Source organism: Rattus norvegicus, chromosome 2 (assembly GCF_036323735.1).
Source record: "Rattus norvegicus strain BN/NHsdMcwi chromosome 2, GRCr8, whole genome shotgun sequence".
In the NCBI taxonomy this organism is placed as follows: Eukaryota; Metazoa; Chordata; class Mammalia; order Rodentia; family Muridae; genus Rattus; species Rattus norvegicus.
Window position 1 is genome coordinate 28,323,602 of NC_086020.1, and position 23,095 is coordinate 28,346,696.

The 23,095-nt window shown below is 47.0% G+C and overlaps 1 protein-coding gene, 1 non-coding gene and 1 pseudogene across 2 annotated transcripts; all 3 read left to right on the forward strand.

Annotated features, from left to right (window-relative positions):
• Positions 1–366: 366 nt before the first annotated feature.
• On the forward strand, positions 367–11,309 carry Zbed3 (zinc finger, BED-type containing 3). Its single transcript, NM_001025729.1, has 2 exons — positions 367–421; positions 9,555–11,309. Exon 2 carries the CDS (start codon positions 9,569–9,571, stop codon positions 10,274–10,276), a length of 708 nt encoding a protein of 235 aa, NP_001020900.1. The 5' UTR covers positions 367–421; positions 9,555–9,568; the 3' UTR covers positions 10,277–11,309.
• Positions 5,394–5,531, forward strand: Snora47 (small nucleolar RNA, H/ACA box 47). The gene has a single exon (XR_005501722.1). It is a non-coding gene; the product is annotated as a small nucleolar RNA SNORA47 (small nucleolar RNA).
• Positions 11,310–11,457: 148 nt separating the features above from the next.
• On the forward strand, positions 11,458–18,483 carry LOC134485578 (peroxiredoxin-1-like; annotated as a pseudogene).
• Positions 18,484–23,095: the final 4,612 nt, after the last annotated feature.

Sequence of the window (23,095 nt, forward strand, 5' to 3'; positions counted from 1 at the left end):
GACCTTGATTGCAAGCATTTCTGACTTTTTGCCCCATCAGGGGCCTTAAACTGAAAGAATGCGAGCAGTGCGCCCAGCTGAGGACCTGGACCAGCTGAGCCCAGGTCTTGGAAGGTTAACGCAAACGTGCAGAGCCACGGTTAAGACGTTTTCAGCATCCCTGCGCTATTATTGCACCGTTTAAAAACCCCGACAAGTTCCAATTCCTTAAACTAATTCTCTACACGTTACTCTAAACCCTCCCGGGCCGGATGGTTTAGCAGGGGCGCCCGGGCGTCCAGACCACGCGTCACCGCCCCCCTGGACGCCCCCAGACGCGCGAATTGAGCGCTGTGTCTTTAAGGGGGAATCGGCCCTTTCCGTCCGGGACAAAATGTCTGCGAGGAGCCTGGAGGCGAGGGGCGATCATCGCGGTGTCCGGGTGAGCGTGGTTGGCTGGGGCTAGGCGGCGTGGCTGTCGTGGAGGGAGTGACGGGGACGCCTGTGACCGCGGGGACAACGCGGGGGCTGAAGTGGTCTCCGGGGTCCGCGGGGACTTCGGGAGCCCCCAGGCCGTGTGCTCCGGGGCCACAGCCTGGGGTTTTGGGAGGTGGGGGTGGGTTTGGCGGAGGGGCCCAGCGTGTGGGTTTCCAGAGCCTTCTGGGGGCTTCTCCGCTCTCTGTGGTTAACCAGTTTCGGGGGACAGAGGGGAAAAACTGTCGCCTTAAAGTTGCCTCGGTGAAGACCGACTCTGAGCCCAGCCTGTGGCAGTTTGTCCACCAGGGGCCCCTTGGCGCTAATTGTGACTTGGTTAATGTCTCCCACCTGTGCAGGGGGCGCAGGGGGAGGGGGGAAACCAGTGTAAACCAGAATCCCCTCCTCCACCAGACACAAACAAAGGAGCACACTGGAGCCTTTGGTTGTGCAAGCCTTCTGTGGCGGTCGCAAAGCTTTCCAAAAAAATTCTTCATTGGAAGAAAAGAAATACCTGCCCTGGCTGAGCTCCAAAGAGGTGTTTAGAGCAGCTGTTGAACAATTAGTTTCGTGAGTTGAGGTAATTAGTGGTGTTCCTGAATTTTTTTTAAGACTGGGTTTCACTGTTTCCGTGGATGACTTCGAACTCGCCTGTGTAGACCAGGCTGACCTCCATCTCGGAGTTTACCTGCCTCTGCCTCCAAAGTGCTGGGATTAAATTCATGGGCCACCTTACTTGGTGATTCCTGGATTATGGATATATATATATATATATATATATATATATATGTATGTATATATATGTATATATATATGTATATGTATGTATATATATGTATAATTTTAAATGCATTAATAGTGCTTTGGTGGCTTTTAGCTAATGGCAGAAATAGCTAAATTAGCTTAAAGCATTCAGGTAGCCTTTTCGCTTCACTAAATAGCTGAGCCCAGTCTTTTTTTAGTACCCATGTAAAACCTTTCTGAACACTTTCACACCTAACCCTTCGTTTCACAATACTTTGAAGTCATTTTTACTGACTTAAATTTTTTTGTGTGTATGTCCCCACCCCCACCCGCATGTGCACGGAACAGGAAGATGCCTGTGGAAACCAGAGTGTCAGATTCCACAGAACTGGAGTTACGGGCAATTAGGAACAGCTGGATGCTGGGAATAGAACTCTGGCCCTCTGGAAGAGCTAGTGCTTGTAACCACTGAGCCATCTCTTTACCAGCTTTTAATTCATGTGTGACTTCAGGCTAATAATTAGACTAACTTTCCAAGTTGTCTGGGTCTATTTATGAAGAGTCCAAGGCTGGAAACTAAATAGGTGAGCAGAACTGGACTGATCACAGGTGAGCTATCTATTTGGCCCTGCAGTCGGGAAAGCTAATTACTCAGTTGTTGTGTTTGCTCTGATTTAAACCACTGTTGGGTGAGGTAAGCAGAGACGCTGTTAGTGTCTCACATAATCCGAGAGTTTCATAATGTCAGGTTTTCATGTTAGATCGGGGCTCAGTCAACACATACGTGTTTATTACTCTGCCTGGCAAACTCAACTGAAGTGATCGACTTCAGAAGGACAAACAAGACTGCACCTCACTTGTTTCCTTCTGAAGACATCTCCTGGTTCTCTGGCCTACCCAATTCTTAGTGTGCAAACATAACGATCTTGGATGGTTTGTATGACCTTATGCAAGGAACGTCTGAAACGTCGGAGCACCGGGCTTTAGGGCGAATGGAAAATGAAGCCAGGGTGTCCCAGGGCTGGTTGATTAAGCTTATTGTAGATCTAAGGGGGAGAGCACAACCAGAGGCAACCGGAAGGTCCAAACTGAAGGGAGCCCTGAGAGAGGAGGGGGAAGAGAGGCAGGAAGGGGCTAAGAGCCAAGAAGGCAAGGGACTGAGTAGCTAAAATGGCTGAGTTATGTAGCGATCAAAGCCTGGGGGAAGGGAAGCCTGCCCATGGGCTGGAGGGTTTAGGGTAGGGTAAGGTAAGAAGTGCGAGAGGAACCAGGACTCTTTAAGAGGTGTTGGAAGCTGATGGAGGTTAGCGGCTCCATCAAAAAACAAAAGAATAAGAGTACAAATGCTTGTCTTAATAAATCTTACAGCTGTACCTATATGTGTGTGTATATAACATACATAGAAGTGTATGACTATAGTTACAGGTTTTGCATCTGTGTGTAATGTGAGTGCCATGTGTGTAGAGGTCAGGACAATCTCTCCTTACACTAGCGAGTCCTAGCATTCTAACTCGTCATCAGGCTTGGTGACAGGTGCCTTTACCTGCCGAGCCATCTCGATGGCTCCATATTTCCAGGTTTTAATGGCTTCCTCCAGTGTGTTGGTGTTTGGGGAAGGCATACTGAGGAGTCTGGATTTAATTGGATAGGTTGCTAGTAAGTTTCTTCAAGATAGACTCAAATGGGGCTGGAGAGATGGCTCAGCCATTAAAGGCTAGGCTCACAACCAAATATATAAGATAAGACTCAAATGCGGGGAAGATCCTCGGGAATCTGTCCTCTCCCACAGATGCAGACTTAAATCGAGACCCCCAAATGAAGTTCAGCCACGGGAAAACGTAGAGGCACCGTGCCAGAGTGGAGCTCTCCCCCTGCCAGGACAGCTCTCACTGTTAGCTTTTTCACCCAGCGCTTTCGCCCTCTGACATGGGACTCAGACTTCTCCATTAAGTTGACTTTTTCCTACTAGTCCTTAAGTAGCTTGAATGTGTTTAACTTTGGAAGCCTAGTTAAATACTAACAAAGTCGAACTCTTTTTCTCAAACCAAACGCTGACCTGATTTTAACTGAGGATACCAGAATTATTATTGGAAATCTTGCTTCCTGCCTGCCCCCAGGCAGTGAGTTTTGGAAGACAAGTGTGCACTGTTCTTCTCCGCTGGTCAGCAGCAGGCCCTGTGGAACGCTGAGCGGGTGCACGGTGACCATTTCTTTGGAGAGAGTTTGGACGAGAGTAAAGGCATAAGCAAACTAATCACACCTGTCGGCACTTTTGTGCCAGGTTTTAAAAGCATCTAAGGAAAACGAAAGGTCTGTCCTACACACATAATAAAGGGGCATGCATTGTTATCTGGTGCTGATTACTAGAGATGTGGGCATCGCCCAGCCAGTTCTGAGCCTGAGTGAATGAGCGATCTGTTTCTATGTGAAGGTCCATTTAGGAAGTGGAAATCATCCTGAGGAGCGATAGTGGTGGGTCTCTGATCCTTTCTGGTTTGCTTTGGGCACTATGACTCTCTTAGGATTCCATCTTGGATGTGCCCCAGTGCTGCTCCACTACAGCGTCAGTGCTGGCACACCTGAGCAGGCGGTACCAGTCACTCCTCTGTAGTATATCTGCAAGGTGCTGAAGTCAGGCAGCCCCCATCTCCACAACCCTTTTACAAACACATAATCTGAATTTGGGGAGGTAGACCTCTGTAAATGCAGCCAGGTGTCTGCTCTCCCAAACAGGAGCAGGTTGAGCTCCTTCCTCCCCCGTCACATCCTCTGCTGCTTGTGGAGAGAATCTCCTGTGCGGTACAAGGCACAGGGGAATCATGCTACACTTATGACCCCATAGGCTCATGTCTTCTCTCCAGATGGCGAGCCCTTGTGCATGTGGATCTCCCACGTGTCTCATCAACAAGGGCCTTGCCCTTGGCACGGTCTTCCTCCAGCCACCTTAAGGTCTGCTCCCACCTGAACTCATAGCTGAGATGCCAAGGGTTGTTTATTAAAAGTTGCTTTTTACTTACATATAGATCCTGCCACATACATTGTAGTACGGTATAGGCATAGCACCCATATTTCTCAGGTTATGGCTTTTTTGTTTACTATTTCCCCTCCTTGACCTCGCCCACCTTACACCTCAGCTGTTTCTCCTTTTCTTAGTCTATCTCAGGAGACGGTTCCATATTTTAGTTTTGGACACTATGTGGTGGTATGAAAGTGGTAGACATTCAGTAGAAGCCATATTTTGAATTTTGACACTTGACGTTTTCTGGCTAGCAGCACACAGCACAGGTAGCTGGGCAGAAATGTCCCTCAGCAGCTCCTGAGAGCCTTGCAGTCATGAGAAGAAGTGGCTGGTATTCTGTAATGCACTGCAGTGCTCAGCCACGGTGCCTGGTAGGTTAACCATATTAAAGCCAGCTTCTTCTCACAGTACTTTCTGTGTCTGTTGGGCTCATTAGAATGTAGCTACATCAGGATTAAAGACCATCTATATCTTTACAATACTTTACAACAGTGTGGTAATCTGGTATTCTCTAGAAGTGATGGGATTTTATACACCCTTTACACCATCTAGCGCCCCCTTCCTCTAGACTACCTGGCAGACTCCCATCTTTTAATGACTTCATGTAATATACCCTGTTGTACCCAGATGTTTACACTCCGCTCTAGTGCCCATCCTAAATACTGATGGGGTAAATGTCCCACCACATAGACTCCACGTGCTGGTACCTTTAGTTCTACAGAATAAATTCACCTATTTCTAACTAGTGCAGAAAGTTCAGATGGCTTTCCTCAAAGCTCAAATCTTTGGTAGGAAAGCGAGTGTGCCCTGTCTGTCCCTCCCTGACTTTGACAGTTATACCTGCCCCACCTCAGTTAGGGTAGTGGATGTAAAGTGGCACCCTTGCTCTTGCCTTCATAACAGTTCCTGAACAGAATTGCCTTTCCACAGACATTTAAATTGGCCCTGAGGTCATTTGCCTGCCCATGTTTCTTGGCCTAGTTTGCTTGGTTTTTAAAAATCCCGTTGTAAGATCGCGTGGTGTGTGGTGTTGTGGTGAGCAGATGGATGGGCTTTCTGCTGCACTCCAGGTAAAGCTGAAATGGGCCCCGGGCTATATACCAGGACTGGGCAGGTGTAGGGCAGGGGTTCCACCCTGATGCAGTCGTGTCTTCGGGAGCCAGGATGCAGTCCGCTATGGAGGACAGAGAAGGTGGAGCAGTTCATACCGTGCTGCCTTCCATTGGTTAAGACCTCCAACAGTAAAGGGCTAGCCAGGCAAAGAACATCCTCTCCAGCGCCCTGGAGGGGGCAGTACTGTGCTGGCCCACATTGTAGTGTTTCCTGCCCCCCACTCCCACCCCCGCAGGTGAGGAGCATTTCACCCTTGCTTTCACCTTAACGTCCAGCAGACCGCATATGTGGCTCGTGCTCTCAGCATCCCAGAATTTACAGGAAGCCCAGCCCGCAGCCCACAGGGGCATAAAAAGCTTGACAGTGATGGGTCACCCCTGGCATTGTTAGAAGTGCATAAGCAATGGGGACTCTGAACCCTCCACACAGTGAAAATACAAATGTGCAAGCTCACATGCCTGTCAAATGGCAAGGCGGTAGTCAAATCCTTTTAAACGTATGAAATAAAGTATACAGGCTCACTAGAACAGCATCCTGTCCTCTGTGTCTAGTAATTAAAAAGAGCTCTGCAAGGTAGATCATGGCAAAAGGAAGTGGAATTCTTAACAGTTAGGGTATATAGAAAATCTTAGATAAAGCTAGATAATTAATCTGCTTCTAATCTAAAATCTTGTTCTATGTACTCATTAGAATAATTGGTCAGCGTGAGGAGACCTGGGCTTCGCCGACATTTTCCTGTGTAGCTGTATCTCCAGTTTTTCTCTGCCCACCTCACACATCTTGCTGTCCCTTAGTCCCCTAAATAGTTCTACCTTCTGCTCCTATGGTGCATGTATTCGGTAATCCTTTCCTGTCCCCTCCCTAGCCCTTTAGACTCTCTTCTCTACTTTGTCCATTCGTGTATAAACTTTACTTTCTGTATGTGAGGCGGAAGTGGCATGTCCGAGTGGCTCACTCGCTCTACGTACAGCTCAGTTCACCCACTTTTCTGTGATGTCATACTTTTTGCTGGTCTGCATGGGTCTTCTGCCTCCTCCTCAGCCATCCGTTGGTAGACATCTAAGCTGGTCACTTTTCATTGCGTATATAGGGTGTATGTGCACATAAGTACCCCGGGAGCCGGTGGTCACACAGAATGGGTGCTGAGAACTTAAGTTCTTTGTCAAGGCAATGTGTGCTCCTAACTAAGCTAAGCCATTTCTTTGCTACTGGCTCCATATCTTGACTATAATGAATAGTTCAGCAAGAAACATGGGTGTGTAAACGTTCTGTGGCATGTTGACCTTGAATTGTTCAGACATAATCATGTGTAATACAGATAGATCCTACACTATTGATTTCTGAGGAGCCCCTACACCCCATACTGATGAGTGAGTATCCATTCCCACCAGCCTTAGAAAGGGGCACCTTTTTCTCCATTGTTGGTGACGGTATTCTTTTTTTTTTTTTTTTTTGGTTCTTTTTTTTGGAGCTGGGGACCGAACCCAGGGCCTTGTGCTTCCTAGGCAAGCGCTCTACCACTGAGCTAAATCCCCAGCCCCACGGTGATGGTATTCTTTACAATAGCCATTTTGGTTTAGGTAAGACTCCGCCTTTCTCCCCACACTAGCTATGGCGTTGAATACTCTACTGAACAAGGGCAGATAGAATGGGCACCCTGTCTTTAGAGAAAATGCTTTCAGTCTTTCCCCATTATGTATATAGCATTGGCTACTATTTTGCCCATATATAGCAAAGATGTTTTAACATATAAACTCTATAAATGTAAGAGTAACATATATAGACTTAAAGTCAACCACATGATCTTTCAATAGGTACAGGAAAGACCTTTGAGAAAGTTCACTATCCCTTCCCACAAAAGCACTGATGAAATGAGGGATAGAACATACCTAAGTGTCTACTGCAATCAAGGATATTGTTCTGTAGTTTAGTTTCTCTCTTGTATCTATATCTGGTCTTGGCACAGAGGTAATCTTGGCTTGGTGTAGAGTTTGGTAGTGTTGCCTTTCCTGTTTTATGGAATGGCTTTGAGGCACATCTGTATTAGTTTCTGAATGTTTGGCAGAATTCAGCAGTGACACTGCCCTCCTTTCTTGGAAGACAATGCTATTGCCTGTACAGAGCTGTTTAAATTGTTCACCCCCTCCGGCATACGTTAGGTCAGCCATAAGCAGCTGGGAGTTTATCTGCGCCTAGATTTTACAGTACTTTGGAAAACATCGTAAACACTTGCTAATCTCACAGGATTCATTAGGAGCTGATGTAGCATGCTTCAGCTCATCTCTAGTTTCATAAAAACAGACATCTCATTCTCTTGGTTAGACTGGCTACAGGGTTGTCAATCTTAAGGCCTTTTCTCTTCAAAGAACTTGTTTTTCATATATTACTCATTTAGCTTAAATTTCATTGTGTCCCTGTCATAACTTCCTGCCATCCACTCTTCTGGCATTTGAATTCTTTCTGTAGACCTGGGGTAGGTCACAGGTCCATTTATTGTGGCCTCTATGGGTTTTTAATATAAGCATGCATAGCTATGAATTTTCCTCTTCAAGCTGCCTAGGCTGCACCCCAGAGGTCCCGGTGAGTTTTGCTTTCATGTTTACTTGGTTCTAGGGATTTTTAAATTTCCTCCCTGAGTTTCTCAAGATCCCTTCTTTTTGAAAATGTTGTGATCTGATTTCAAAATGCGCAGGGGTAGTTTCTGTAGCTTCTCTTGCTGTTTTCTAGATCACTGCACTGTGATCTGGACATGGGAAATGGGTATTGGACGCACACCCACTACTGTCATTTCTGTCTGTTTAAGCCCATTTTGTAAAGTTGAGAACTCAAATCTCTCCCTATGTGCATAACATATCTATGTTACATCATGTTTATATAGAGAGTATATATATTTTTCCTGGTCTTTGTCTGCAGTTTTATTGCCTTAACAGATTCTGGCAGAGTGAGCAGTCACTGGCTAGCTCAGTGAGATTGGCTCTCCTTGGCCATAGTGCTTCCTGAGAAGTCATCAGAAGGGCTCAACAAGTCTTAAGTGTTCTGTTTTAACTTTCAGAGTTTGTCTAGCTCCACACATCTGATCCATTTCCAACTTGTTCCAATTTGTTCCAAATGCCACCTTTTTACAGCTCTCTTGGATGGAGAGGCAGGGAGTTGTGTGGGTGAGTGTCTTAGTCACTGGGCCCGTGTGATGGCTCAGCAGCTCAAGTGCTTGCCCATAGCCTGGTAACCTGAGTTTAATCCCCCGAAGCCATGTAAAGATAGGAGAGCAGCAGTTCCACAAACATTTTGTCCGATCTCGGCACCCATGCCGTGATGCCTGCAAGACTTGGTCATTACCTTCACGACACTGTTTGGGTCTCTTTTGTGTGGATACTTTAGCATACAAAGCATAAACAATTAGATTTCTTTCCCAGGCCCATAACAAAGTATCAAATAAGCTTTATCTTCTAAATATGAGGGGGCCATTAATTAAGATGAACAATAAAGACTTGGCCATGTGGTTGAGTACCTGACATGCTCAGGAATGGAGGATCCTAGATGGGCATTCACTAGTCATTTCCTGCTAGTCAAGGCTGTTCCGTGGGATTTGTCTTTGTGTCCTACAAACTCCAAGACCATCCTGAGTTATCTGGTCACATCTTTCTACTTTGGAACTTAGGATGGTCCAGGACTTAAGGTCACTGAGAGAGACCTGGCCTACCATCTAATTTAAGGTTCTGCTTTACATCTGCTGAGTTCCTAAAACGTGCAGACTTCGAAAGCTTCTGGCTTCCGATGTGGCCAGTTTTCTTATAAGTACATTGTTATAACCTCCACTCCCAATATGTGGTGTTTGGGATCGAATCTAGTCACTTGTGCATGCTGGGCAAGCTACATATCCAGCATTTAGCTCTGTTTCTTTCTTTATTTTTCTTTTTTCCGGAGCTGGGGACGGAACCCAGGGCCTTGTGCTTGCAAGGCAAGCGCTCTACCACTGAGCTAAATCCCCAACCCCTTAGCTCCATTTCTTGAATCTACACTGTACACCAAGATACTTGTTCTTCAGAAGAGAACGCTTAGCACACATCTCTAACATTCTTTGATTAAGCATTGGCACTTAATGCTGAATATTAAGGAGGAAAGGAAAAATATCCACAAGGTTTGTATCATAAATGGTAGTTTGTCCTCAACTAAGTTTATCGGATCTGTGTGTATAATAATTACTGTTCTTCCCGCCTCCATGCAGACACTGCGGAAGGAATGAGGAGTGAAGAGCCCCGGAAGACCATGGAAGACAGCCGGAGGCCTGACGACCCTGCAGAACAAGGCGGCCCGTGCCCCGCACCTGCGGGCCCATCATACTCGGAGGCCTGGGGCTACTTTCACCTGGACCCAGCTCAGCCTAGGCACAGAATGATGAGCGCCTGGGCCACCTGCCGCCTGTGCGGGGAGCAAGTGGGCGGCCTCCCCAGCTTCCAGATGTGGACGCGGGCACTGTGGCGACACCTGAGTGACACGCACCTGCGGGAGCTGAAGAAGAGCGCTGCTCCGAGCGTGAAGCCCGCCACGTCCTGCCCGCCGCAGCACAGCTCCACCGTGGCTGCTGAGGGCGACTGGGCACTTCTGTTGGAGCAGATGGGCGCGCTGGCTGTGCGGGGCAGCCTGCGTGAGGTGGAGCTGGAGCGGCGCGAGACGGCCCTAAAGCAGGCGGAGCTCGAGCTGGAACGCAGGCACCAGGCTCTGCAGCAGGAGGCGCTCTGCCTGGAGCAGGCGCGCAGCCAGCTACAAGCGGAGCGTGAGGCATTCAGTGCCTGGATGAAGAAGCAGAGCCCCAATGCAAATTCCAATGCACAGGTCCCGGCACTGCCCTCTTCCCCGCCTCTGCCCTCTTCCCCGCCTCTGCTCCCCAAGGAGGACCCTGACATCCATGATGACGACAATGATGTGATCACCAAGGTCGTGCAGTAGCACGACTGCTCCATGTGTAACCATAGGCTATAGGCGGGGCAGTGCCCCCAAGTCAGTAGCCTGGTTCAGGTACACAGGATGGTCCACACAGCTACCTCCTTGCAGTGCCTTAAGCCTGAAGGTTTTTAAGCCAGAAGGTTCTCTAAACACCGAAGACTCCTCCCACCGCGAGCCTTTCAGGGGAAGAGATGGAAACGAAGATAAGATTTGTTTATCCAGGAACCCCGTCCACTTCTCTCCAAATGACCCAGCACCACGTTCTAGAAAGGATCCTGGAGTATCCCTGACTCCCGCATCTATAGAACCTCACATTGTGCCAGTCCCAAAGAGACCCCTTTTTTTGTTCCTGTCCTCATGTGGCTAACCCAAGGCAATGAGCAATCATTTACTTAAACCATCTTTCCCTAGATCGGACCCAGCGACAGATACATTCCCCCACTTTCTTGGCTTGCATTTTGACACTTTACTAGCCAAGACGTCTGTCACTGGGGAGAATAGTTTCTTGCCCTACAGACCTCCCCCTGGAGGCCTCGCCTCCCCACTGCCTTAGAGTCAATCCGTCTTGTCCCCTCCTTTCTTCAGCCTCTTCCCCGCAATGCCTCCTACCCCTGAAAGTCAAGAAGGCCCGGTTGCCGACCTTGGCACCCTGCGTCCCACCACATCTGTCAATCCCTCACTGCACGCTAAGCGACCACCCAAAACCAAGTATGGTTTCCCCAACCCTTGACTTCTGAAGTCCCTCTCTTGGAGGCGGAAAATGCTTTCCTAAAGTTTGTTTGGTTGAGATAAAGGTTTTTTCTTTTTTAGGTAGATTAAATGTAAAAATGCTTCATTGTGAAAAGTCTGGAAGGGCAATCTGACAATTTTATAAAAACAAATTTCAGCATTTGACTTGGAAAGAAATGTGTGTTTATGACTGACAAGAAATAACGACATTGACAGATTAATTTCATGAAGTACTTGTAACTTTGCAACGTGTAACTTTGCAACATGTTTTTGTTTTTGTTTTTTTGAAATAAATTTTACTTGCGTTGATGGTTTGTTTGCATGTATGTCTGGGTGGGTGTCAGATCTGGCAGCTACAATTGTGAGCTGCCCTGCAGGTGCTGGGACTTGAACCTGGGTCCCCTCAGAAGCAGCAGTCAGTGCTCCCAACTGTTGGGCCACCTTTCCAGCCACGGGTTTTTGTTTGTTTTGTTTTAGTCTTTCAGTTTTGTTTTTGGTCTCTAAAGCGTCTATTTTCCCGAGCGAGCTTGAGAATGTCATCTTAGCACTTGAGAATAGGAAAGCAAGTGGAGTAAATTATTGAAGGTAACCTAATAAGCAAAGACAAGAATATAGGCGAGTAACCTTTCAAAACGTCCTGAAAGTCTGGCCGTTTGAAGAGTCAGTGGTGGTTCTTCGTATTGTTGGTGAGATGAGGTTTTTCTGTCCTGGGACTCACTGTGTAGCCCAGGCTAGCCTCCAACTCGGATGTGCCTCGGCCATGATTGCTGAGAGTAAAGGTGTGCGAACCAAGCTCCTAAACAGATTTTACTGTCGGACAACTTTATGGTCAAACCTTTTTACCTTTGAACAATCTAGGAAGACTTGAAAGGCTAATAAAATGAATTCTCTATACATGTGGACACGGCAGCTTCTGAAGCAGCCACTTGTGTATTAGATTTGCTTTTATGGTCCATCCTCTACAGCTGGCCCCTGGTTCATTTCCTAACAGTTTCAGTAACTTCTGCTCGAGAATCCCAGCCTCCACTGTTCAACCTGGGTCTGGACTTCATGCTGTTGCCTTCTTTATGGCTCCTCCACTACGTATCTGCCACCTAAGATTGTGTTGTGTTCTTCTGGACCCTGCACTACTTGGCTTTAACTGTCAACTGGACCCAGCCTACTGTCCTCTAAGGAAGCCTCAGTGAAGGGGTTACTTGACTCAGACTGGCCTATAGGCAGGCATGTGTGCTGAGACGTGTCCTCACTATTGATTGACCAAGGAGATCCTAGCCCACTGTAGGCAGCACTATTCCCTAGCAAATGATGCTGAGCTGTGTGAGAAAGCTGACAAACCATGAGCCTTTGCATGAGCAGGCACGTGCCATTGCTTCTGACAATCTGCCTCAAGTTCTTGCCCTGGCTTGCTCAATGACTGGCTGTGACCAGAAGGCAAATAAACCCTTTCCATTGTGTGGCGCTTTGGTCAGAATGTTTTATCATAGCAACAGGAAGGAAGCTGGAACAGAGAGCTCCATTTCTGAAGGACTGAACTTTGAACCCTGAAGCCACCTTGGTGTGCCTCCTTGCCTGGAAAATGCATGAGACAACCTTATTGAAGTCCCCTTGGCACTGATCTGCTACGATCAGAGGAAAGACACTAGGACAGCAATTGATAGCAAAGCAGTTGCTTAACTAGATTTTCTTATCTGCATTTAGAAACAATGCTGTCACATAGCTATACTTGCCAGTAAAATAAAAGTAAAAATGGCGAGACACAGTTAGTCCCAGCACTTTGGAAGCAGAAGCAAGTGGATCTATTGAGTTTGGGGTCGGCTTGATCTACAGAGCTAGTTCCAGGACAGCTAGGGCTACACAGAGAAACCCTGTCTCCAAATAAATTAGTTTGGTGGCTCATGCCTGTAGTCCTAGCTGTGGGAGGCTGAGCCAGGAGGATTGCTGTAAGTTCAAGGCCAGCCTGGGCCACAGAGTTTGAGGTCAGCTCAGAGTAGAGTGAGATCCTATGTCAAAAACAAACACCAGAAGCTCTGTTCACAGCGCTCTACAGGCAGTGGTAGCTAGAACTGTGGAGGCTGACCAGCTCTTGCTGGCTCTCCGAGCCCAGCCTGTAGATCCGCTCACAGCGATGGCTAACTAGCTCTCTCACTGGCTCTCTTCATCCCATCTCACTGTCCGCACTAGGAACCATGTGCTTTGCTAACTTGAGACTGATGTCATGCTGGCTGTCCCCATCCACGAGCTGCGGTGTTGAGGGTGAACTGAGCTCTCAGACGAAGGAGAGGTTGCCTTTGTCCTGTGCCATCTTACTGACTTAAAACAACAAATTTGACTTAGAGTTCTGCAAATTCTGAAATGGATCTCAAGGGTCAGCAGGTTTGTCCCAGGGGGACATCCAGTTTTGTCATTTCCGGCATCTAAGGGCTCTGGGCTCATAGCATTCTTCCAGTCCCAGTTGACTATTTCATTTACCTGCCTTCCTCTCCTATGGTTAAAGGTTTGCCTTTATGTTACAGACATAACATAACATGGTTAGCATCCTAACCCTATCCAGACCTGAATCTTGCCTTCCTTCCATAATCTATTGACAGGTGCCAAGGGTTACACAGACATCTTTGAGGGGAATTCATGCCCACATCCTACCGTGGGCTAAGGTCGGTGTGAGAGAGGGGCAGGTGAACAACTGTCCTAGAATTGGTGCCACAGTGCGGCCTAAACTGCCCCTTCACGTGCTTTTTTGCCCAGTACAGGGGACACTTGGACTTCTGGGATGGATTTTTTGGAAGGCGGGAGTCAAGATTGTCTCTAGAGAGAAATTAGAGTCCTCAAGGATCCTGAAAACATCTGTGACTGTTGAGCAAATTAAACAGGAAGACTGTGTATGAGCAGTCCCCAACACACGGGAGTGATTATAGCTCAGAAGCAGGTTTGAAGCCCTGGGTTTAAGCCCCAGTACCATTTAGGTTTAAAAAAAAAAATCTGGGGCTGGAGAGGTGGGGCTCAACAGTTTTTTTTTTTTGTTTGTTTGTTTGTTTGGTTGGTTGGTTCTTTTTTTCAGAGCTTGGGACCCAACCCAGGGCCTTGTGCTTCCTAGGTAAGCGCTCTACCACTGAGCTAAATCCCCAGCCCCAGGGGCTCAACAGTTAAGAGCACTGACTGCTCTTCCAGAGGTCCAGAAGGAATTCCCAGAAACACATGGTGGCTCACAACCATCTGTAATGGGATCTGATGTCCTCTTCTGGTGTGTCTGAAGACAGTGACAAGTGTACTAATATACATAAATAAATATTTAAAAATCAATCCAAGCTGAGGCACGTCTTCCTGTGTTCTCACAGTTGGTTCTGTTTGTGAGACCTGTAGCTCAACTCTGCTGATGGCAAGATGTCTTCAGGAAATGCAAAAACTGGCCATCCTGCTCCCAACTTCAAAGCCACGGCTGTTATGCCAGATGGACAATTCAAAAATATCAGCCTAAGTGATTAAAAAGGAAAATATGTTGTATTCTTTTTTTACCCTCTTGACTTTACTTTTGTGTGTCCCACGGAGATCATTGCTTTCAGTGATAGAGCAGAAGAATTTAAGAAGCTCAACTGCCAAGTGATTGGAGCTTCTGTGAATTCTCACTTCTGTCATCTGGCATGAATTAACACACCCAAGAAACAAGGAGGATCGGGACCCATGAGCATTCCCTTGGTATCAGATCCCAAGCCCACCATTGCTCAGGATGATGGAGTCTTAAAGGCTGATGAAGGTTTCTCTTTCAGGGGCCTCTTTCTTATTGATGAGAAAGGTAGCCTTCGCCAGATGACAATAAATGATCTTCCTGTTGGCCGCTCTGTGGATGAGATTCTGAGACTAGTCCAGGCCTTCCAGTTCACTGACAAACATGGCGAAGTGTGCCCAGCTGGCTGGAAACCTGGCAGTGATACCATCAAGCCTGATGTCAATAAGAGCAAAGAGTATTTCTCTAAGCAGAAGTGAGCACTGGACCAGTTTTCTGCCAAGCAGCTTTGAACAGCCAGAAGAAATTTGTACTCTACACATGATATGGTGTGATTCCAGATAAGCCTTTCCTACAGGGCTGGGGGTGGTTAGCCTTTCTTCCACTATTGGTAATGGGCAGACCATCTTTTTTTTTTTTTTTTTTTTTTTTTTTTACAGATAGCACGTTCCCTATGGTCATGCAGGGATACGATTTTTTTTTTATTAACTTGAGTATTTCTTATTTACATTTCGATTGTTATTCCCTTTCCCGGTTTCCGGGCCAACATCCCCCTAATCCCTACCCCTCCCCTTCTTTATGGGTGTTCCCCTCCCCATCCTCCCCCCATTGCCGCCCTCCCCCCAACAATCACGTTCACTGGGGCTTCAGTCTTGGCAGGACCAAGGGCTTCCCCTTCCACTGGTGCTCTTACTAGGATATTCATTGCTACCTATAAGGTCAGAGTCCAGGGTCAGTCCATGTATAGTCTTTGGGTAGTAGCTTAGTCCCTGAAAGCTCTGGTTGGTTGGCATTGTTGTTCATATGGGGTCTCAAGCCCCTTCAAGCTCTTCCAGTTCTTTCTCTGATTCCTTCAATGGGGGTCCTGTTCTCAGTTCAGTGGTTTGCTGCTGGCATTTGACTATGTATTTGCTGTATTCTGGCTGTGTCTCTCAGGAGGGATCTACATCCGGCTCCTGTCGGCCTGCACTTCTTTGCTTCATCCATCTTGTCTAATTGGATGGCTGTATATGTATGGGCCACATGTGGGGCAGGCTCTGAATGGGTGTTCCTTCTGCCTCTGTTCTAAACTTTGCCTCCCCATTCCCTCCCAAGGGTATTCTTGTTCCCCTTTTAAAGAAGGAGTGAAGCATTCACATTTTGATCATCCATCTTGAGTTTCATGTGTTCTAGGCATCTAGGGTAATTCAAGCATTTGGGCTAATAGCCACTTATCAATGAGTGCATACCATGTGTGTTTTTCTGTGATTGGGTTACCTCACTCAGGATGATATTTTCCAGTTCCAACCATTTGCCTATGAATTTTGTAAAGTCATTGGTTTTGATAGCTGAGTAATATTCCATTGTGTAGATGTACCACATTTTCTGTATCCATTCCTCTGTTGAAGGGCATCTGGGTTCTTTCCAGCTTCTGGCTATTATAAATAAGGCTGCTATGAACATAGTGGAGCACGTGTCTTTTTTATATGTTGGAACACCTTTTGAGTATATACCCAGGAGTAGTATAGCTGCGTCCTCAGGTAGTTCAATGTCCAATTTTCTGAGGAACCTCCAGACTGATTTCCAGAGAGGTTGTACCAGTCTGCAATCCCACCAACAATGGAGGAGTGTTCCTCTTTCTCCACATCCTCGCCAGCATCTGCTGTCACCTGAGTTTTTGATCTTAGCCATTCTGACTGGTGTTGGGTGGAATCTCAGGGTTGTTTTGATTTGCATTTCCCTTATGACTAAAGATGTTGAACATTTCTTTAGGTGTTTCTCAGCCATTCGGCATTCTTCAGCTGTGAATTCTTTGTTTAGCTCTGAACCCCATTTTTCATAGGGTTATTTGTCCCCCTGCGGTCTAACTTCTTGAGTTCTTTGTATATTTTGGATATAAGGCCTCTATCTGTTGTAGGATTGGTAAAGACCTTTTCCCAATCTGTTGGTTGCCATTTTGTCCTAACCACAGTGTCCTTTGCCTTACAGAAGCTTTGCAGTTTTATGAGATCCCATTTGTCGATTCTTGATCTTAGAGCATAAGCCACTGGTGTTTTGTTCAGGAAATTTTTTCCAGTTGGGCAGACCATCTTCTATCAGTCACAGAAACCAGCCTGTTAATATTCTCTCTCTCTCTCTCTCTCTCTCTCTCTCTCTCTCTCTCTCTCTTCTTTTTTTTTTTTAAAGTATCTATTAAACGTGAATTCTGTGAAAAAAAATCAATCCAAGCTTCCTGCCACTTAATGCTGTTAACCATTCCAACCCCCAACCCTGGTCCTCAGTCTGCTCATCTGTCAGATGGAGATAATTCAGGCCTCACCAGATGGGGTGAGGAAGACACAAGTTAGTCAAATGCTGGCAAATGGTTAGGCCCAATGACTAGGACTTCCATTTCTTACTTTATCTGAAAAGGAGCCCAAACGCAATCCTAGGGACATCAGAAAGGGCAGGCTCCCTGGGAGAACTCCCAAGTGAGGCTTCACAGCAACAGTTTGTAAAGTCATTCTCCCTCCCAACTCCAAAGGAACTGGTCCCTCCCACCAAAACTGTTACCTAAGATTACAGGTCACATGACCAGCCTTACATCTGCTGTCTCCTCGTAGTGACCCAGGAGAGCACGGTTAATTTCAAAAGTACTTCCTTCCTACAAATGCCTCGTAGAGCGGCCACCAGACCTAGCACATTTTTAAGGACATTCTTTGAATTAGCAAAATATTCACCTTTGCAGAAACTTTTTTCATGTTTAAATATAGTGCCAGAGCCTGTCAACTATGACACAGTTAATATTAGCCAGGTTAATATTCCTGACTAATAAGGTGAGATTATAAAGAAGCCACCATAATTATTTTTGTGTGACTAATAAGTCGGTTTGACAGCACCATAACTTAGGGTCAAGTAAGGTGGCATAGTTACAGAAGAGATTAAAGTTGGTTTTAGTTCGTTTATGACGTGGAACACCGTCATTCATTATGTACTTAAATAATATTGAAGGATTCTTCTCTTGAAGACCTTAATTATGACATTTCTGAGATCAAACTTCATAGAATTAAAATAAGGCTTTAAGGAAAAAACATTAAGTGGTAATGAGAGCTTTGTTCTTATAGGATGAGTCTCGTGGGCTTTTGGTCAAGATAAGTAATGTGCAGGTGAATGAGCCGGCGACCCTCCTAACCTTTGAATCTGCTGGTAATGGGAAGTTAAGTAATTCACTCTCACCCATTCAAATAGATCTAATAACACTCCACCAGCTTTTTCTGAGGAGTGCTCGCTGAGGAGTGCTGTACCGTGGCGTTTTCTCACAGATGGGGAAAGCTCGCTTCTCCATGGAATAACTTTGAGGGCACTTTCTTTCTGGGCAGACAGGAACACCGCTTCTGTTTTGATTTCTGGTCTGTCCATCACCTGCTGCTCAGGTTGAGATGGGTGCAGCCCAATGTCTACGCGGCCATCAACTACAGTTCTCAGGCAGGGACTCATGATGCATCGTCAAATGAGGGCCTGTGGCCTTGGCAAGATTTTCTGGTAATCTTCACATCTCAAAACTCAAAATGAAGAATCGTTAACTCGAAAGGATAAAGTCTCGAAACTCAAAGAATAGTTAAAGACAGCGTTCCTAAGACTTCTAAGTAGGTTTGAAGAAAAATCTGAAACCATGAAAGAAAACTCATCCTCTGGAGAAATCTCCTTTAAAAACTTGAAAATGAATAGAGATGACTTTCACCCATCATCTGGCCTTTGCGTTTTGCCTAATTTTGCCTGAAAATAAATGTAGGCTCTGTGAGCACAGCATGTCTGTGTGCCTTTGCTCGGGGTGATCTCCCTAAGGATCTGAAACAGCACCCGGCCTATGTAAGCCCCCTAGAGCTGGTTTTTGTTTGTTTGTTTGTTTTTGTTTTTGATTTTGATTAGTGTTTGCCACTCAAATGTAAGTTTCTAAAATCTTGATCTTCTTTCTAAAGTCACGACAAATGAATGCCTCCTCTAAGGATGGTAAAGATCACCTATGGTAGCTCCCATCTTTTCTCCCTGTCTCACCTACGAACGCACTACTTATTCTCCAAAATACATCAAGAAACTAAGTTCCTAACTCAGGCTTCTTGACGGTACCTACTACTGCCTTTCACTGTGGAGAAAAAAGTAAATGTCTTAGCCCCATTTCTAATCTTCCTTGGAGTCAGTAAACGCAGGTCCACTGCGCCCGCGCGCGCGCGCGCGCGCGCGCGCGCGCACACACACACACACACACACACACACACACACACACACACACTCCTCACACTTCTGTGCGCTATGGGATCAGCGCACAGAAAAGAACAGTACTAATACTCGACAAATGCCGAGGGTTATAATGTAGTGCCACACGGGCCAATCTCATTAACAATTGCCAGTAATTACAAGAAATACCAAGGTGCAGAGAGTAAATAAGTTTTCCAACGGTCATGTACTTGAACCCAGGGCCACCAAACTCTTTACCTTGTGCTCTTCACCATCCCATATGAAAAGAGCAAAGACTAACATCCCAGCTCTGCAGAGACACATTAAGCAGGGTACACCTCTCCCTGGGCCACCGCGCCGGCGCTAAGCATGGTTACGATCTATTAAAATGACTACTGCTCATTGTAACTTAAGTCCTTATTGTGAGCACTGCTGACATTTTATTTTCCTACAAACAGGGAGCAATGTTAAGGAAAGGACAATAGGAAGTTTCTTGTTGTTTAACCATTTATTTGTTTCGTCCTGTGTGGGCATGCGCATGCGTGCTGTAGTACGAGAGGTCACAAGACAACCTGCATTTTATTCTTGTGTGCGCATGCGCCTGCGTGCCGACGTGCAAGAGGTCAGAAGACAACCTGCAGGAGTCCGTTCTTTCCTTCTACCAAGTTGGTCCTGATGAAACGCAGATCACCAAGTTTGGCAGGGGCACCTTTACCTACAAAATCATCCCAGGAGTTTGGCTCCCTCATTAGCAGCTGTTAGCTCGCCCTCCCTTGCTGTCCTGGCTGCCTTGAACAAAAAGACTGTCAGCACCGGACATTATGAGTATTTTGCAGATACCTCAGAACAACTACACAATGATTCCAGCTGATTCTCCCTAACTATAGTCGCAGTGACAGCAACAGCTGAGCAATAAATAAGGCAGGCTGGGCTGGCCTGATGTCAACTTGACACAAACTGGGGTCACCTGAAAGAAGGGAACCTCAACTGAAGAAATACCTTCAAAAGACCTGGCTGTAGGTCATTTTCCTAGTTAGTGATTGATGCGGGGAGGGCCCTGATCGCTGTAGGTAGTCCTATTCCTGAGCTGGTGGCTGTCCTGCGTTCTCTAAGAGCAGGCTGTGCAAGTCAATAAGCAGCACCCCTCCCTAGCCTCTGCATCAGCTCCTGCCTCCAGGTTCCTGCCCTGACTTTCTTCAGTGATGGACTATGATGTGGAAGTGTAAGCCAAATAAACACTTTCCCTCCAACTTGCTTTCAGTCATAGGGTTCTTTGTATTTTGTTGTTGTGGTGGTGGGGTGTGTGTGTGTGTGTGTGTGTGTGTGTGTGTGTGTGTGTGTGTGTGTGTGTGTGTGTTTTAATCACAGCAAGCATAACCCCAAGACACAGGCCAAGTAGGAGATGACCTATTGCTTGGCACTGGAACTGGTGTCAAACCTGGTGGTATTGTTGACACAGATATAACCTCAGTCAGGCTGTTCAAAACAGTTTAAGCTAGAGTCTTTGCTATCATAAGCCTACAAGTCTAAATAGCCTCAGAACTATTTCCACTTTGGCCAGAGGGGTAGCGCGCCCCCTGGTGGTCCAACAGAAAGAGCGCTAACTGTTGCCTAGAAAAGGCTGTGGTTGGTTCGCGTTCAAAGCATTCCCGACTGTAACTGGTGCTGAGTGAGGCAAGGCTGACTGCCCAAAACAAACGCAGACGGTGCACAAACTCCACAGCTATACAAACAGACTGCTCAGGTCACCCGGCAGGTCAACACTATCCTTTGCTGTCCCCGTTTCTGCTGCAAAGCAGGCCCAATAATAGGCTTACTCCCAATGGTCTGATCTACTCTGAGTTTGAGCCTGCGTGTGGGTGGGCAGGAGGATAAAGGAAGGGAGAGACAGCAGGGGCACCAACAGCTGGCTCGTGCCTCAGAAGGCAGGTACCTTAGTTGGCCCAGCAGGAGCCGCACTGTGCAAGAGATAAATCAGCATTTGAAGCCAGAGGTTGAAAGGGGTGAGAGTGGCCAGGGTGAGAAGGAAGGAGAGAGGGAGGGGAGGGGAGGAGTGGAAAGCTGAAGCTAAAGGATAAAGTGTTGTAAGGACCCAGAGAAGAAAAGCTGTGAGCCCCAGAGCCAGCAGAGTTCCAGGGAGTTGTTTGGGACCAAGAGACTCAGACCACAGGATGAGAGCTGTTATCACTGGCCACTGGTTGGGCATGGGAGGGGACTTGCACAGGGACTGTGACATAGCTTTTGTCCTCTCCTGTGGCCCACTGCTGCCAGAGTCAGAGGCCAGCACTTGACATATTTTTTGCTGCTTCTATACCTGAGGTTTCTACCCAATTAAAGAGAAAGGACCCTCAGCCAGCAGGGTGGGGGTATCACTTCATTTCCAGCAAATAGACATTTTGACCTTGAGGAAAAGAAAGCCACCACTTTTTTTTTTTAATTTTAAATACGGACAATGCTGTGGATCTGGCCCAACTCCCCAGTAAAAATAACAAGCAAACAAAAACCCTCTTAAGTCTAGATTTTCTAATTCTTCAAAGTGTTCAGAGTCATGGATACAAGTTAAGCACCTAGTGCAGTTTCTGATATGGTCAACGTGCACTGCATCCCAGCCAGAAATTACCAAAGACCTGCAAAGCGTCCATCCTGAGCTAGGGGCTGAAGGACCAGTGGTGAGGAACACAGACATGGTTTGCTGCCCTCTAGCTCTGCCCAGCACTCTCAGGAGATTGAGGCTTTGCTGTACAAAAGTCTCCAGGCTTCCTCTTCACCCTTCAGTCAAACAGTTATCCATCTTGCTGAGGGTGAGCCAAGGGAAGCCTTCTGCTCAACTATCAGTAGGAGCTGGGGTGTAGGTCCACAGTCTATGTAACGCTCGTGCAGGTACATATGAGACCCTGGACTCGATACACAGAGCTAATGAAACAGGAGTAGAAAGCTTCACACCCCTTGGATCACTCACTAATAATCCAGCATGTGTGCCTGTTTGTAAAATAAAAAGGAGATTGCGCATTCTATAATGTGCCTTTAAACACCAGAACACAGTGACAGATTTTCCCCAGTGTTTGGAAGTCTCTAATTGAATGGATACAGAGAGTAGGGGTGCATCGTAGTGTGGTTATCTAGGCGATGGTTACCTGCTTACACAGTATCTCCTGCCTCTGGTGTCCACCAAACCTCCACGATGTTCTGACAGCAACGTGCTTATGCCAATGGTGACCACTCGTTGCTTGTTTTTAGTAAGTCTTGGGGGACATTAAGAAGCAGGCAGTGTCAGGCAGAGGTCCCTTGCTTTCCTGACAGAAAATAACTGGCATCCAGCTTCACTCTTGCCCTGTTCTCTCTTAGACAGGACTATGGCCAGAGCTCCAAAAGTCACCTTGCCACAAGCCAAAACTATGGCCAAGCAGGAAGGCAACAGGCTAAGTTGGAGCCTGATGGGTAGGCACACACAGAAACGCCATCTCACCCCGAGGCATCCAACAGCGGCCAGTTTTAAGGTCTGAAAAGGCAGCAGAAATGTTCTGAGTCAAATGTTTAAAGGAGAAATGAAGATGATGCATTAGACAGACACACATGTGGCCAGATTCTTGGGAAATTGATCCATGTGTCCTGAGGACACCTTAGGGGCTAGATTCAAAACTGTTTCCAGGCACCAGGTTCACCATGCACCCTCACTATTCCACACCTTACAAGGTTCCGCACACCTTGGTCTTCCTTTGGGATTTGTCCCTTCTGTCCGTCCCTGGGAAACAAGCCCAACTCATAAATGGCTCTCACGTGAAAAACTGGATGCCTTCTGAGCTGGGCGAGGCAACTCGGAGTTCACAATTAGAGTAAAAAGGAAATGCTGGAGCAGCTCTCTGCTCCCAGACCCTGTGGGAAAGACACCTCACCGCCTGATCAGGTGGGCACTCCTGAGGCTGCAGAGCGGAAGAGACCACCAACACTGCCCACCCCTGCCCACATCCCTGGCCCAAGAGGAAACTGTATAAGGCCTCTGGGCTCCCGTGGGGGAGGGCCCAGGAGCGGCAGGACCCCTGCCTGAGACACCGCCGGAACCTGAGGGAAACAGACCGGATAAACAGTTCTCTGCACCCAAATCCCGTGGGAGGGAGAGCTGAACCTTCAGAGAGGCAGACAAGCCTGGGAAACCAGAAGAGACTGCTCTCTGTACATACATC